A 17,641-nucleotide genomic window follows, 5' to 3' on the forward strand; every position below is an offset into this window, starting at 1 on the left:
AAAATAGAGGGGGCACCTTAAGGCCCTTATGGTTTCTGCATAGTGTTTTAGTGGTTGCTGCTATAAACTGTTTTACTTACATCACCCTTCAGGATTTCAGGGTAATGAACTTTATATTTATACAAAGTGTTAACATGTGCTTGGCACCAGGGGCCGTGATGATGTGCAAAGTTGAGCTGTTGTCTCAGAGGCTATGGAGGTCCACAAGAGGACAGACAGCTCAGTCACCAGAAGAAAATACTGGCATTGCATGTTTCTGCAAACCCTGTATAATTAACATGTGAATGTTTCATACGTAGCATATCATATCAACATTTCTAAAGTGATGTAATACCCAGGCGAGACACCTGCCAACCTGCAGACCACTGTTTGAGACTAACAAATAAAACCAGTTGTTTTTTGCCATAACATTGCTGCTCTTCCTGCAGGGATTGTGCCCCAAATAGGGTTTGTTAAGCCCAAACATGATCTTTTCCGAACCATAACCAAGTATTTTTTGTGTGGAAACCAAACCATTCATTAACCACACGTAAATAAATGGATGTCCATGAAGATTCTCAGTCATCCAGGCCATGGTAATCTTAATAGCTGCATCATTGGCAACTGGACTTTGCGTTCCTTGAGGACTTTTCACCTCTCATCCAAGAGGCTTCTTCAGTCCTGAGTCCAGTTCTAAGGAACTGAAGAAGTGTCTTGGATGAGAGGTGAAAGGTCTTCAAGAAACTCAAGCAAGTCCAGTTACAATATAGCACTTAAAAATATCTGCTACATAATAATGTGCAAATGTAATGTACTAATGGTCTGTGGAAACACACAGGAGGTGTCAGGAAATAGCAGTATTTGTTCTATGTTAATTTCAAACTCATACAAGTCTTTTGCACATATTGCATGTATTACTGCTGTTAACATTGCATCTAAATCTATAGCCTGGAAATCCAGACTCAAATCTAGAAAGATTTTGAGTCTGGCCCTCACCCATACACCCTTCCTACCCAAGGGGCGGCACTAACAGAGGCATATTAAATGCAGCCGCACGCAATTGGATAGCACGATGGCCAATCAGACCAAAAAAAAAGGTGACATATTCATTGCAGTTAGCCCCATTTGTTTGCCGAACAGTGGGGCTAACCGATATATTATGCTTTTGCCGTATCCCATCAGTAAAACGGCAAAAACGTCCTTCCTGGAAACGAAGGCTTCTAGGGCAGTCTTCTCTTTCGTAGTCGGCTTAGCGTTTCTTCCAAAGCTAAATTGAATGGACACAATCTATCTATCTTGGCTGTTTACTTTTCGTCTCCTACGACACAGCGCTGTCATCATCATGTTACGCCCGCCCAGAGCCCGCCTCTGTCAGATAGACTGATCTCATTGGTCCGATGGTGATTCACCGGGCTCTGCTCATCGGGGCTAGATCCCCGTGCAGTGCAAATTCGAATTTGCTAGGGGCGGAGCATCTGGATTTCCAGGTTACTAAATCTATGTAATTATGTGTTAAGTACCAAAAAAAAAAAAAAGAAATTCTTTTTAGTTATTCTTAAGTTGTAACTAAAGCCCAGTTCAGACCAAAGAATTCACAACAAGACTAGTTGAGACGAGACAGGCAACTGGTTGTAATGCGTCGTTCTGCAACATTCTATAAAACTGCTGGTTCACACCAATGCAACTAGATGAGATGGAGTATCATCTCTATGCAACAACTCTCTGTGCCTCCACTCTGTTTGCAGCTTTTCAGGCTTATTTTGTGGCTGAATATAATTTGTAGCTTCCTAAAATATGAATGAGGATAGTGATAGTGAGATACTGGCTACAGCTGCATTTGTAGTAGTGATATAAGGGCGGAAAAACTGCAACAAAACAAGCATCAGATGGACTGTATTAATAATAAATACACCATTATAATATAAATAATCAGCAATGATTCATCAGTCAATGAGAATGTGTGTGTGAGGGGGCATAAGTAGATACAGTGAATAGCAGGAGTGACCCACTGTCCAACACTGGCACACTGTGAGGACAGAAACAGAGGGCTTGGCGGTGATGGAGCACCTGCTGCAGCAAGCAAACACGCTGTCTGCGGTCATTTTGACTCGACCAGTTGACTTCACTACAAGCCAATCGGCTGTTCAAACAGGTGACATGCTTTGCATTTGAAAACCAGCCGCCTGCGATTTGACGAGCGGAGTTGAAGGTGACACCATCAGCCAGCTTAGTCCTGCCAGTTCACACTGCTGCAACTTTTCTCTGCAGCGTTCTAAAATGGTTTCGTCTCATCACGAATCTTTGGTCTGAACTGGGCTAAAGGGGCCAAGCCCAAACCATGAGCCCTTGGAAAATTTGGCTGGGGTGTCCAAATACTTTTGGCCATACAGTGCATTATGTACTTCAAGTGCTGGGTCACTGAACACCCAAGTTTAGGGCATTTAAGGGTTAATAAAACATGAAACTGAAGTTAGTTATATATTGATTGTTCATTGTTATTCATTAAGTGTTGATGAAATTGAAATTCAAGCCCCAGAAGGTGAATAATGACACATTATCATCCCAAAATAACTCCTTGAATATGCTGAAAAACAAAGATTGATAATAAACAGTTTTGAGGTTGTGTGGGTGGAACTTCCCTTTAATATCCTTTAAATACAGATCAGTGCTGCACTTGTTACTTTTTTATTATTTTTTTTATTTGGGAAGCATCAGTTTGCATGCAGGTTCACAGCCTGCGGAGAGTCTTCAGTTGTATCCGTGTCTCCATTAAGAATGTGAATGCTGTCGGAGCTCCGGGGGAAGACGGTTGTTTTCATAATTAGCTGCACTCACCTCCAAGAGGCAGCGGAGTCAGCGTTCACTGCAGAAACAAACTCACATAATTACCTGTCCCGGGCTTCTCAAGGCTGTCTCACTTTGTGTGTATGTGTGTGTGTGCGCTTGAAGTGCTATCTTTGTGTGGACCAATTAGAGCACTACGCTTTGTGAGGACATGTTGTCTGATTCTCACTTCAAAGGGCGGTAGGACCTGGTTTTAGGGATAAAGTAAGAATTATATTTAGGTTATGGTTAGGGGCAGGGTCCTTACAAGTATAGTGATGTGTCTGAGTCTGTGTATGTGTGTGTGTGTGTGTGTGTGTGTGTGTGTGTGTGTGTGTGTTAGTGTTTCATGTTCCAGCTCTGTAATGACATCCGCTCAGTAAATTGCATCCTTCCTACACACACACACACACACACACACAGTTGTATTGCTATTTTCTTACTGGGCTCTGGAGCCACCTAGTGCCTATTTATTGTCAGTGCAACCTTTTGTGGCCCAATGAAAGTTAAACAAATTATACATTAAATTATAGAACGCATAAATATAACAAACTGATCAGGTGAAACTAGCGCTCATCTAGCTGATTATATATATTAATATACTTGAAGTAATGAAAAGGTGGTGAAGAAGATAGAGAATAGTCATGAAGGAGCACATGACATGGAGTATAGCTGAATTTCTTTGTCAGTATTTAAGACGTTCTATTACTGAAATTTCTTGGTAAAACTCTTGAAGGTTTCCCAAAGGTGCTCTATTGGACTGAGATCTGGTGACTGTGGAGGCCATTGGAGTACAATGAACTCATTGTCATGTTCAATAAACCAGTTTGAGATGATCTGAGCTTTGTGACATGGTGCGTTATCCTGCTGGAAGTAGCCATCAGAAGATGGGTACACTGTGGTCATAAAGGGATGGACACGGTCAGCAACAATACTCAGGTAGGCTGTGGTGTTTAAACCATGCTCAGTTGGTACTAAGGGGCCCAAAGTGTGCCAAGAAAATATCCCCCACACCATTACACCACCACCAGCAGCCTGAACCGTTGATACAAGGCAGGATGGATCCATGCTTTCATGTTGTTTACACCAAATTCTGACCCTACCATCTGAATGTGGCAGCAGAAATCCAGACTCATCAGACCAGGCAATGTTTTTCCAATCGTCTATTGTCCAGTTTTGGTGAGCCTGTGTGAACTGTAGCCTCAGTTTCCTGTTGTTAGCTGACAGGAGTGGCACCTGGTGTGGTCTTCTGCTGCTGTAGCCCATCTGCTTCAAGGTTGGACGTGTTGTTGGTTCAGAGATGGTCTTCTGCAGACCTTAGTTGTAACCAGTGGTTATTTGAGTTACTGTTGCCTTTCTATCATCTTGAACCAGTCTGGCCATTCTCCTCTGACCTTTGGCATCAACAAGGCATTTTCACCCAGAGAACTGCTGCTCACTGGATATTTTCTCTTCTTCGGACCATCCTCTATAAACCCTGGAGATGGTTGTGTGTGAAAATCCCAGTAGATCAGCAGTTTCTGAAATACTCCACCAACAACCATGCCACGTTCAAAGTCACTTAAATCACCTTTCTTCCCCATTCTGATGCTCAGTTTGAACTTCAGCAGGTCGTCTTGACCATGTCTAAATGCCTAAATGCACTGAGTTGCTGTAATGTGATTGGCTGATTAGCAATTTGCCTTAATGAACAGTTGAACAGGTGTACCTAATAAAGTGGCCGGTGAGTGTATATCATAATATATGATATATATAAAGAGCAACTTAAGGCTGAAAAGCAGAGTATTACCACTCACATGGGTTGAAAGTGTCCACTCTGTTAGAACAGTGTTTCTCAAATGGGGTACACCTAGAGGTACGTTGGAGTACTGCAGGCGGCTTTTGAGATTTTTTTTTTTTTAATTCTACTTTAAAAAACATCAGTCGTGCCCAATTTCTACAACAACTATACTACAGTATTATTGCAGTAAAGAATATACATATAAGTTTGATGAACCACATTACTCAAATATTACTATTTTCACTGACATCGTAAACTGTCAACTGCCGCTACAAATGCAATCACGCTCACGTTTACCTTTGTTCACTGTGACCAGGAGGCTAGCTTCAAAACTGAATGACAGATGAAGATGGAGAAACATGGAGACAGAAGTGAAAAAAGAAAGCGAAAACAGGGCTAAGAAAATACCCTCAGTATCAGGAGGAATACGTTATATAGGGTTTTACCTCATTTTATTGTCATCTATGTATAGGCATTTTTTTTTTTTTACCAAAAATATTTTGCACTGGTCCGAGGGTACTTGGCTGAAAAATATTTCAAATTGGGTACACTGTGAGAAGGTAAACCACTGGAGGTCAGCAGAAACCAGATTTTCAGCTGCTGTTTAAGTTGCTCTTTTAAGATTTTAAGAGTTTTTGTCGAACAGAAAGTCATATGTGGATGTGGTGTTGAAGCTGAGGTGTGTTGGAGTCTTAGAAAAAAACAGTAGTAGAAATGTTAATTAAGAAAAATGTTAATAAACTAGATTTTGTATTTTTCCTTTGAACAAGAAACAATTTTCTAGATGAGTTTTGAACACAAAGCATCAAATATATTGTCAGAATTAAATGGAAATATAAGCTGACCCATAACACTGATGTATTTAATGGGTATCCAATACAGATAATGTGGCACAAACAGCTTTAAATCTGTTTACATATAGATATTAGTCAGGGTCATGAACTGTGAGCACTTTAAAGGTGGTCAGTGTGTGTGTGTGTGTGTGTGTGTGTGTGTGTGTGTGTGTTTGTGTGAAAGAGTGTCCGTACACATGAGCGCAGTGCAGGGAGAAGGACATGTTATTAAACTCAAGCATTTTATTTTGAAGCTGTTACAGTAATTACTCTGCTGAACCAGCTTACACACACACACACACACACACACACAGACACACACACACACACACACACGGGGGAAGGTCCTCTCATCAGGGCCAAACTACCAAGCTCCACTCTTCCTGTTTCTGACAGTGGAGAGCATGCCATGTTATCTATGACTCACACACACACACACACACACATACACACACACACACACACACACACACACACACACATACAGGCGCACACACACACACACACACACACACACACACAGTGGTCGCAGCGGCTCGCACAGGAAGTACTGACAGCAATCTGCAATCAACACAGTGAGACAGAACGAGACAGAAAGAGTGAGAGGGGAAATTAACTCCTCATGCTGTGTCTCTAATTAAAAGATGTTTCTCAAATTTTAAAAGACAAAGAGAAGAAAAAAAATAGACACCAAAGAAGAAGAAGAAGGGGAAAGAAAATGTTTTTTTTTACAAAGCCAAGGAGGGGTTAAGGGAGGGGTGGGGGGGAACTGGGAGATGAAATTGCAACTGGAAGGGGAAAAAAGAGAGGAAGTGGAACCATAACAGAAAAAGGGAGGGATGAGGGGCTGAAGTCATGTGGGGAGGAGGAAGAGGGGAGGAGTAACAGCAAGTGCAGGGGAGAAGAAGAAGGAGTAAAGAGACAGTAGCAATATAGAAAAGAAAGAAGGCAGCAGAAGGAGGAGAAAAAGTCAGAGAAGGGGAAGGCTTTTTTAAACATCCTGATTATTTGGAGTACCTTTGAGGGACACACACACACACACACACACACACAAACACTCCTGACTGATGCTCCTGCTGGATGGACCGACACCATCTCCTCCTCCACCTCCAGCTGTGCACATAGAAGACCGACCTCTGCGACCAGACATGCATTTCTACTATGTGGTGGGTAACAATTGTGTCTGCTTGTGTGTGTGTGTGTGTGTGTGTGTGTGTGTGTGTGTGTGTGTGTGTGTGTGTGTGTGTGTGTGTGTGTGTTTACGGCTCTGCATGTGCGTGCATGTGTGTTTGCCTGGTGTTTTTGGTTGCCGTGCAATGCCACCATCTCCATTTCTCCCATTTTATGTGGAATTTGCTGACAGGCTTTGAAATAATGCTGTGTAATGAAAAAGATTAAGGCTGTTCCTGCTGAAATTGGTTGATTTTTGGAAACCAAATGGGTTTTTGTGGTGAGAGCAGGTACCTGTTTTTTGTCAAAGTAGAGTGGAAACTTTTTAAAATCCATCTCAGTCTTCTAGAAAGTGTAAATTTAAGATTACTTAACGCCTAAGATTATACACCAGTATGATCCTTGTGATTTAAAGGTCTGTTTATCAGTCCCACGTGGCCTGTACTCCTTTTATCATCTGTCCTTTTATTGCGCTGCCATTAAACTCAGCTGTAATCCTGAATCATTCCTATGAACCATTCTCCAGCTTTGCCGTTCCACCCAAACACATAATTCCTGTGAAATTAAAAAGTCAAATCACTTCTTCCTTGGTGTGCAAATATTGTAAATCCCCCCCTTTGGGATTGGAAATCAAGGCTCCACCTCTGTTAGTTTCATAGTTGTGGGTAAAAACTTCCAGAAATCCAATGAGTTGTTCCTTGGCTCACCGCCTATCTGTCCACCAAACTCGTGGAAATATGTTTTTAGATTCTGATACACGAGACAGAAAAGAAACAAGGCAGCTGTGTTCCTTTTGGTTCGCCATAACGGTAATAAATGGTGATTGCACGCGAGAGGAAAATATTAGGATTACCTCGCTCACAAATACAAAGAAAGAAGGAAGTGCCGAGTGTTTTGTGGTTGCATGGAAACCTGGAGTAAATTTCCTGAAGCTTGTAATTCTTCCCCTTTCCCTCGTCAGTATCTTTATGCCTCCAGTATGGAAAGGTAATCTGAAGCTGCAGTGAGGGAGCATTATCTGCATATGTAATTATCACTGGGCAATTTGATGATGTTGTTTTAATGGGAAACATCTTTATGTTAAACTATGTGTGGTGTTTGACCTGCTGTAGACGCCTATGTTAGATGATAGATCTCTCCAGTTGTGCAGATGATTTATCTTGATTATTTCTTTCCAGGTATTCCAAACTAATGGTCTAAATCTGTACTAATTACAACTGAAGCGCTGCGTGATGTTTTTATGCTGCTTCCTATGAGCCTTTCCTCTGTGTAGTTCTTAAGTAAGATAAATTATTGCTGATAATCAACATTGCATTTATCCTGTAGCCTGTTAGACCTCACTGTAATGTACGCTGACTGAGTGAAGAATAACATTATTAATGGCACTGCAGTATGTTGTTTTTCCTAAGGGAAACTTAATATAGCAACGCAGAATGAGATTCGAAATCACTCTGAAGATGCATAAAAGCTGGAGTAGGCCTAGATAAAGCCCCTCCCATCAGATGACCACAGACATATGCACACACTTCATACAGTAAACCCTTGTTTCCCATACATTGATTTATTTAATTCTATTTCAGTGTACAGTTGCACCTGTCTTATTCACCACCTCACAGTCTCTTCTCACTCCTGCTTCCCTGGGAGGAGAGCAGGCAGCAGCTCAGGAGCAAATCTTCAGTCAGCAGCTGTAGAGACTCCAATCACAGTGGGCCGGTGGCCAGCAGCAGCACCGGGTTTAACCTGTGTAACAGCAGCAACAGAAAGTTTGCTGATCTTTTAGGGAGTTGGTGCTGTCCGATCCCCTGGAGCTGGGGCTTGCGCTATTTGGATTAAGGTTGCTGCAGCTGCTGACTAGGGGTCTGATTCCGAAACTGCTGCCCGCTCTTCATCCAGTGAGGTTGTCTGTAGCGGGGACTGAAGCGGAGGACACACTGATTGAGGCTCTAGCTAACGTTCATGTACAGAAACATGAACATTAAGTCACAGCTGTGAGTCTTTGGCTCCGGTTAGCAGATGGCCAAACTATTAGCAACATTTTCTCTCTATGTCTGAAACGTGTCACCGATATTGATACATGCTTTGTTTCGCTTATTGTCAGACTCTCTTTTAGACTCTCTTTTTGATAAGTCCATCTTTCCAACACATTCTCACTCCGACCTTGTCACATATCGACGTTTGGTCATGGACTTTCCATGTCGAGATACGACATGTAAGGTACCCTGGGTGGGTTGGTTGTTGACGTTCTGGGTTGCTGTGTCAAGTTCTGCCTGTTTTTAAAATACACCTCTGTTTTCACAGGAAATTTACCGTTTGCATACAGTCTCTTTCAAAATAAGTGCATTACACCATGAATTGATGTTTTTTTCCTTCAACAACAAACGCAAGTGGTTACATGTAGCCTGCAAATGCACGTAGTTGGGTTTTGATAAAAAGAACAGGATTTGGCCTAACAATCTTATGGAAGCGAACACTGGCCTCTCGGGTGAAAGTCAGTGGTTGTTGGACCCATCCACCACCCCTCCCATCTGCCGTACTCAGACTTCTGCCGCCTTAGGTTTCGTTGTTACCCGTTTCCCGTAATGCTTGTGGTCGCTGTTAAACAATCACGCCACCTGGCAGTGTATCATGCCAACATGAAAGGATGGCTTTTTTTGTCGGTGCCTGACACCAGAAGTCACTGACCAAGCATCAGATTTCGCAGACTTAGGAGTGAGACAGGGTTGGCCTTTCTTTTTGGGGTTTCTTTGCAGTTTAGGCAGTTGCTGCCAATGCTGGAATAGCAGCTTTCTCTGCAAGTCTCTCTGTCATTAAATCAGACTTTCACCAAAGGGATGTGCACACACAGAGGTCTGCAATGACCTCTGATTGACCATAGTGTCCCCTCAAAGGCTAGATTTCTACAGCCTGAAAACAGAGATAAAAGGATGTGCAGAAGTCTAGCTTTCTCACTGTTCACTTGAATAAATATGCTCAAAATCTATTCCCAGTGATGCCAAAGTTAAACTGCCTATTTCTTTATATTAACAATGGATCAAATGAGTATGTGTAACAAAAATGTGCCACTCATATGATGAACCCACTCAGAATAATCATCAGATTCTGTATCAGCTTTACTAAACGTTTTAGTGTCTTTCAGCTCATTGTTTTGGTTTTAAAACCATGTAGCTTTACTCTTATGGTTGTCTGTCACTGCTTTCATTTGCCTCATAGTAGTGGGCAAATATTTTTAGCTAAAAAGCGGACACGGTTAATGACTAGCTGGTGAACAAAGTGGAGCATTTAGCAGCTAAAGAGGCAGATTTTTCTTTCAGGGGTTGGTGGAGACCAAAAACAGAGCTAAAAACATACATACATTCATCAGGTAGCCAGAAACAAAAAAACTGGATGTGTAAATAAGCAGCTAATTGCTACGATGTTTGCCGTATCAACTTTATGAGATAACATTTTGTCAGTGTTGTGCCAAAAGCTTGTAACTCCAAAGGGGCTAAAGAGACAGAACTATGGTCTGTTGTAGGTCTACTGTCTTGGTGTAAAGGCATTATACATTGTGTTCAGCTGTAAAAGTTCAGCAGTGACGGCAGTTAGCTGATATTTAAAAGGTTCAGCGTTGTTAACACCTCATGCACTGGTGGGGATGGCTGACAGAAATGTGTGAACTTTCTGAGCTTTGCAGAGAAAGTAAAACATCACAGACACACACACCACACTATATGACCTGTGTTCAGTTACATTCTGTGCAGCAGGCTGAGACCTGAGCTCTGAGTTTAAGTGTTGTATGATAGGGGTGTCATGATACATTGGTATGTGTTTTCTTTCATACTGAATATGGACCAGAACCGTAACACTGAGGGTTGCCAAAATGATTTTCGTCATAAATGAAAATAGTGAGTCAGTGTGGAGATTCAGAAGATCCCCATTTTAATGAAGCTTGGCTGCACTACTGTATTCTCTCATTGCGGCTGTTTGGAAAAGTTTTGTTTTTACTTGAATGGTTAGTTATGAATTTCTTCAACCTGTCTAGGCAGTGTTTGTTTCAGTTCTTCATTTCGCAAACAAAGTTTAAAACATAAACTTTGCGTGCAGTGCAGTTTAGTTTTTGCTATTGTTGCTACAGACTTTGTGACTCTGCTTCTTCTGCATTTAATTTGTATGACTGTGGAAGAGAGGCCCTTGGTTTTCAATTCGAGACAAAGAAGAACACTTGCACTTGAGTCAAACCTAAGTCACAGGAATGAGGACATGAAACCTGTTTTGTCTTTAGCTGCTGCAACTTGACTTACTGAAACCAAAATTAGTTTCGAGTTTTGACCTTTTAAGAACCACAAAAGATTAAAGATAAAGACCACATTGCAAACCAGGCCTTGTATATCTAACTATTGGGCACTGATCTTAAAATTTGCTTATCAGTACTCGTGACTCCACTTAATTGGACTGGCTTTTACAAGACTTAATACCTGACTTGACTTGGACTTGGACTGCTGTGCAATTTGACTTATTTCAGACTTGACTCTCTGAAGAATTAACTCGTGTTGAGACTTCTGCTGTTAAGCTGTCATGTCATTTTAATGGTCAGTATTCATGGACCTGAAAGACTTGCAACTGACTTACAATTTATTAAGAAGACTTGTTAGTTGACATGGACTTGACCTCAAGGGTTTGAGTACACATAATTCTATTATGTGCATTGAAGCCAGCAAAATAACTGATTATTATGCCCCACAGGCGTAAATGTAATCTGTCTGTCTGCGGCTAATCTCACATACTACTGGACGAATCAGCCTAATATTTTGAATGCACATTTATGACTGTATGCTGAAGGATCCCTCATGGTAGCAGTGATTCACAGTTGTTGAGAAACATGTTTTATTGACTGTTTTATTCCGTGATTGTCTGCTGACTCCTCACTCCTCATAATCAACTGGCAGGGGCCGCAAGTTTTCCAGAATCAGCTTGACTAAAAACAGCAAGCCATTGTCTGTTCGAGGACACATTTTGACCTTCGTCGTGGCTCAAAAGTTTTTTCTGTCATTAGGAGTTTTAGATTTAACACATAGTTTACATATTTAACACAAGAATAGAAAGTAAACAAGACAGAACAAAACAGTACAAAGCAAACAGTAATCAAAAACAAAAGATTTTTGTGGGTTAGAGTTAGAAACATACACTGGATCTCATACATACATTTTATACTAGCCTTTTAAACTAGAGGCTACTGTTTTAAAAGTGTACAGACAGCATCCCAAGGTTTTTCTATGCATAGGGGCAGCTATAGATATTAATTTATAGATATCTGAGACCACACCTCTTCCAGGGTTGCCTTCTTTAGAAGCTGATCCCACTCTGGACATGAGGCAGGAACTGCTTCCTCTTCACATTTCTTATTCAAAATAGAAGCCAATTGAGCATATGTGAAGAAGTCAGAGTCCAAGAGGCCAGACTGATTTTTAAGTTGTTGAAATGGGACATTTTTTCACTAAATATATGTCCAGCTGTAGTGATGCCAAGTCTCTGCCATGATTTATCACTTAAAGTGTTTCCTTCGGCTGAAAGAATGGTGTTACACCAGAGTGGGCAGGATGGAAGTGAGAACCTCTCAATGCTAAGTCTTTTGTGCAGCTGCTTAACAATAAAGCATGGAAACTTAATAATAACATTTTCCAGGGGATGGTGGTTTGGCTCAAAAGTTGACATCTATAGAACAATTTGGTCTCATTTTGATCTGCAGTTTAATTCCATACTCGATATATAAATATCCACTAAAATTAGGCATGATGTGAGATGAATAAATCCCCATTTTTTGTTACCCTTACTGCCATCTTCACTGGAAGGACGCCGTGAAGGCTGGTTGTTGCAGGGCCTAGCAGTGCACTAGGGCTGCAACGATTAGTCGACTAATCGACTATTAGAATAATCGGTGACTATTTTAGTAGTCGACTAATCGGTTTGAGTCATTTTTCATAGCAAAGTACTGTAAAAGTACCCCAAAATACTCTTACTGCAGCTTCTTACGTTCAAATATCGGCAGCTTTACACACTCTCCTATGACGGTGAAGTAAAACTCTTTGACGTGAGAACGAAACAAGACATTAGATGACATAATTTTGGGGTTTGCGAGAGACTGACCGACATTTTTCAACAGTTTAGCACATTTTTCAAGAAAATGATTAGCCGACTAATTGAAGAAATAATCGACAGATTAGTCGTCCATGAAAATAGTGGTTAGTTGCAGCCCTACAGTGCACTGTACTCTACTGAGTACACTTTTCTAGTTTTTACTATGAATCAATCTGATGGTTATTTTCTTAACCACCTTACTAATCATCTCATTTATACCATATCTGAAAATAGTAAGAAATTCCTACCACACAGTTTCCTGGACCTTTTGGTGACATCTTAAAATGTCCTGTGTCATCTGAAGAGCCACAAATCTAAAGATATGCAGTTTAACCTTGCACAGCCTGAAGCTGGAACTAGGAAATGTTTGTCATTTTTGCAGAAAAACATACCTCTGCTCAGCCATAAATCATGTTCATTTGAAATTATACTGTATTTTGCTGTATACATGCTTATGTAAGTTGCTGTGTGTTGTACCAGATGTCTATACCATCTTTCTATTCTCACAGCACTCCAGTTAAGTGCTATGTATCACTGTGCCATGTAGAATTATGCCATGGCAACACACCTTTTGTGCCATGGACAGCACCATTGCTAGTACCATGGTAAAACTGAAAATTCCACCCATTATCAATATAGAACCATGGTAGTGTTTTGTAAGGGGTCTGCTCCGGAGCACCACTCGGTTATGGCTCTCTCTGTATTTTTCCTTCCTCTCAGACATTACCAGACAGCTGCATCGCTTTTCTCTCAAACTATTATTTCTGCATCTGCCCATCTGTCATAGCTCGTCTCGCTCTCAGCAGAACATGTCTCTTCTTCTCTCCCTCTACCGTCACCCCCATCTGTCTCCCCCTCTCCCCTCGCCTCTGTCACGGTTACGTGCAGCTTGTATGGGTCAATCATATTTCTTGCTTATCTTTTTGATTTGTTGATTTGAGTCTGGAACTTTATTTGGCTCCGTGACGTGGACAAATCGCATTAAAATGTCCGAGTATGTAAGTCTTGGTTGTGTTTATGTGCTGGACACTGCAGCTTTGACCCCTGCGCCTGCACCACAAGCGGTGGCTTGTTCAGTTGATGGTGTAGGTTTTCATGCTGTTGTTGTTTTTTAAGGTGATCAAATGTCAAGTAAACTCTTTGTGTTCTTGATGCTTTCTAGCTTTCTTTCTTGCTGTGGTTACTGTGTACCCACTTAAAAAGACATAAAGAGACATCCATTTACCATCAGTAGTGTGCAGATAGTTTTGATTTGATTAGTCCAGGTTTTAAGGGATTTCTGCATCCATGGTGAGAAGTTCAGTGTCAGTGAAGATGTGGTTATTTATTTATTTGCTTTAAATTCTTGTTATTTCTGTTCCTTTGCACTTCCCCAAACCAAACCAAAAAACAAAACTCTCTTTATGACTAAATGATTCTTATTAGATGAGCTACTACAGCTCCCGCCTCTTACCCACACTTGAGCCAATCACCATCACACTTACCACAGTGATCTGCACCTGCAGACAAACATTTCTCTCTGCCACCACCACCAAGATGTTCTGTCTCTGCCACAAACACAAGCTCTTACATCACTAAACTGTCTCTCCTGACTGAATTAAAGCAAGCTAAGAAGACAGGAAGCTAATGTGACAACTATCTCACCATGTTTCCTGCCTGTCTACCATAAAGAAGTGCAAATGCAAAAGACTGAGATGATTGCGCCCTGTGTTTGATGTTTGGCGTTTGATGCCTGCCCTGGACAGCAAAGTTACCTTGGTAAGAGTTTTACACGTGCTTTAATCAGACTTTCTCTGTTGAGGTTTATGTTTTGCTGTTAGCAAGTTCATTGGCTCTGATTGTCGAGGTTTAAGGCTTGAAGTTGAACTCCAGTCTGTGGTTACATAACTTAGTTTGGTGCTTATACTTACAACATTTAGCATGACTTTAAGAGCCTGTACACAAAATTATCTTCTCTTAATAATACTGATAATTACCTCCGCCAAGGAGGTTATGTTTTCGCCGGCGTTGGTCTGTTTGTCTGTTTGTCTGTTTGTCTGTCTGTCTGCAAAATAACTCAAAAAGTTATGAACAGATTTTGATGAAATTTTCAGGAAATGTGTTTAATGGGACAAGGGACATATGATACAATTTTGGTGCTGATCAGTTGAAGCAAAGTGGATAAAATAATAAAAAAGTCTATCGTCTGACAGCCTTAGCAGCAATTCCAAATTCTAAAGACAGTGAAAATAGCGCCATCTGGTGGCCAGAAAGCACGTCTTGTTCTACTCGCTAAATATTGTTGTAATTCTAAAGTTGAAATTAATGTTCTGTGTTGGAAAAAAAGAAAGTGAACAATACAAAAAAACATTATATTCTGTGTTGGTACAAACTAAGAACGAAATAAATACACCACAGTGTCTCCATGGTGAAGACATATATAACCTAATAATGATAGTGATGCAAATAACCTAATTGTGATGCAGGCTGCAAAATCTGATGCAGAGGGGGAGGGAATATCAGCTACTTGGTGGAGGTCTGCACTCTCTGAGTGCTTTTCTAGTTATATTTGTATTGCACAAAGTTACAGTGATCTAAAATATAATATAATATATAATATAATAAAATAGCTAAAATAAATTGGACTACTAGGAAATAATAAACACAGAATAAAAGAAGCAGTGAAACAATGAAGGCAATGCAAACAATTAAAACCAAAAAAGTTCCAAACTTTATATATTGAAATGTATAAAAAAAGGCTATTAAAATAGTCACTAAGTCTTGTGATAGTGCATCGCTAAATGCATCAGGAAGGAGAATTATTTAGCTCCAAATGCATCAACAAGGAGTATTTTAAAGTACACTCTAAAAAAGACAATTTGCTTGCAACTTTTTAAGTAGTTCCAACTTTGGTTTTATTGAGTTAATCCTATCAGTCTTTGATAATCTGACAAATTGAATTAGTTAAGTACAACCAACATAATTTGCTTTGACTTCAAAATAATTAAGTTGAACCAACTTAATATTTATCCAAAACTTGTGTTGATATTTAGTGGTCAAATTATTCTATTTAAGATATTCCAACTTGTTTATTTTAATTCCATCCTATTCAAAAATGCTTTTGCTTTTAACCTACTTCCTAAAATAAGTCATCAGCTGACTAAAACACTTTAATGAAACAATTTTTTTTATGCCAAAATAACTTCTTTATTTTAAGCATTATCCACTAACCCCATAAATTAGAGTGTATAACTACAGCAGCAAGGAGTATTTTGAAGTGCAAATGCATCAGTGAGTTGTATTGGTACACTCCTTTCTGACTGATTTAATCTGCTTCCGTCTGACTTACTGTCTGTTTTGTGACATAATTGCCAAAATGTACATGCATGAACAGCTTGTACTTTGCTTGTACTTAGAGAAGTAGGTTGAGAAATCAGCAGTGTGTGTGTGTGAGGGGGGAGAAATATGTGTGCAATGATTTCTTGTGCTGGTACTGCTGGTGAGGATATTGCCTAATATCTTGGATGCTTTGCTCGGTAATGAACACCACATGTGATGAGAGGAGAGATAAAGCTGAAGGCATGAAGTGGGCAGAGCTGAACTGAAATGAAGATTTCGAGGATGACAGGTTGAAGAAACACGAGGGTGTGACCATTTCAGTTTTTCACACCTGTCTGTGCTGGTTTAGGATCAGATCCCACCACCTCCTGTTCTCCGGTGTCACCTGCAGTCCATCTCGAGTTTCCTGCTGACTTAGATAGTGAAATACACACGAAAGACATGTACTGTTCAGTTGTAGTTTTAAACCACAAAGAAAGAGACTTAAATACATTGTGCTCAAATGAAAGGCAATCTTGCTAAGGTAGGACCCAGTTTGTACATTTTTTTTTATTATAAATTTGGGTTTTATATTGAGCTGCAATAGCAAAAGTTGAATGGATTATGTTGACATATAATATATTAATGCTGTTTGGATCTCCCATATTGCATTAAGTGAATATTAAGGGCTGCCTGACGGGAAAGTTTTTCTCCTATATTTCCGTAAAGTTGTGATTAATTTCAAAGTGATAAGTTTTCTGGGTAAACTTCCACCCTGTCTTTCTAAACTTACTCTGTAAACTGGCATAAGTTCACAATACTCAAAGTGTTTGACATAACTGATGTAATATTAACTGAGTTTATATTAACTTAAAAAAATCTTCAGTTTACTTAATTCAAATATTATATATTATTTTTTACTAACTTCAATATAATATTTATGTAAAAATTAAATTTATGAACACTAAATTCAATTGATAGAATTGTATTTATTAAAATTACATCTCACCGATTAATCCATTACTCAATAAATTAAGTTGTATGCAACACAAAGCCATGGGGCAATCTACTCACAAGATTAAATTGTGCGAAACTCAAACAATGATGGAAAGCCACTCAACAGAATTACCATTAATCAACTTAGAATTTACAAGACGTCCCATTGAAGTAATTATTCACTGAAAATCTGAATACAGCTCCATTGTTACAATTCCAGTTTATTTTTTATCTAATTAATTAAATAATAAAAACATAGTTGTTTAAAACCAGCTCTACAAACACTGTAAATTTTTGGGCATGATGAGACAATTAAACAATATCGTACTATATAATGACGAAAATTCTGTCTGTGTGTGTCTGTTCCATGTTTTTCTCCTCACTGACTTGGTCAATCCATGTGAAATTTGGCACAGTGGTAGAGGGTCATGGGAGGATGCGAATGAAGCAATATTACATCAATTGGCCAAAGGGGGCGCGCTATAGCAACCGATTGAAATTGCAAACTTTGAATGGGCATATCTCATGCCCTGTATGTCGTAGAGACATGAAACTTTGCACAGAGATGCCTCTCCTCATGAGGAACAAATTTGCCTCAAGAACCCATAACTTCAGGTTATATAGATTTTCCACCATTTTGAATTTTTTT

General features: G+C 39.9%; 1 protein-coding gene across 2 annotated transcripts in view; it reads left to right on the forward strand.

Moving 5' to 3' along the window:
• The first annotated feature begins 6,329 nt into the window (after nucleotides 1-6,329).
• arhgap36 (Rho GTPase activating protein 36) overlaps nucleotides 6,330-17,641 on the forward strand; it is a 106,633-nt gene continuing 95,321 nt past the window's right edge. The window contains exon 1 of one of the 2 annotated variants that reach the window (XM_050066551.1): nucleotides 6,330-6,581. In XM_050066551.1, the coding sequence (XP_049922508.1) occupies nucleotides 6,483-6,581 (99 nt within the window). In that variant the 5' untranslated portion in view covers nucleotides 6,330-6,482. Of the gene's footprint in view, nucleotides 6,582-14,326; nucleotides 14,458-17,641 lie in introns of those variants that run through there. The other variant, XM_050066552.1, reaches the window with a different exon arrangement.

This window comes from Epinephelus moara, chromosome 17, assembly GCF_006386435.1.
Source record: "Epinephelus moara isolate mb chromosome 17, YSFRI_EMoa_1.0, whole genome shotgun sequence".
In the NCBI taxonomy this organism is placed as follows: Eukaryota; Metazoa; Chordata; class Actinopteri; order Perciformes; family Serranidae; genus Epinephelus; species Epinephelus moara.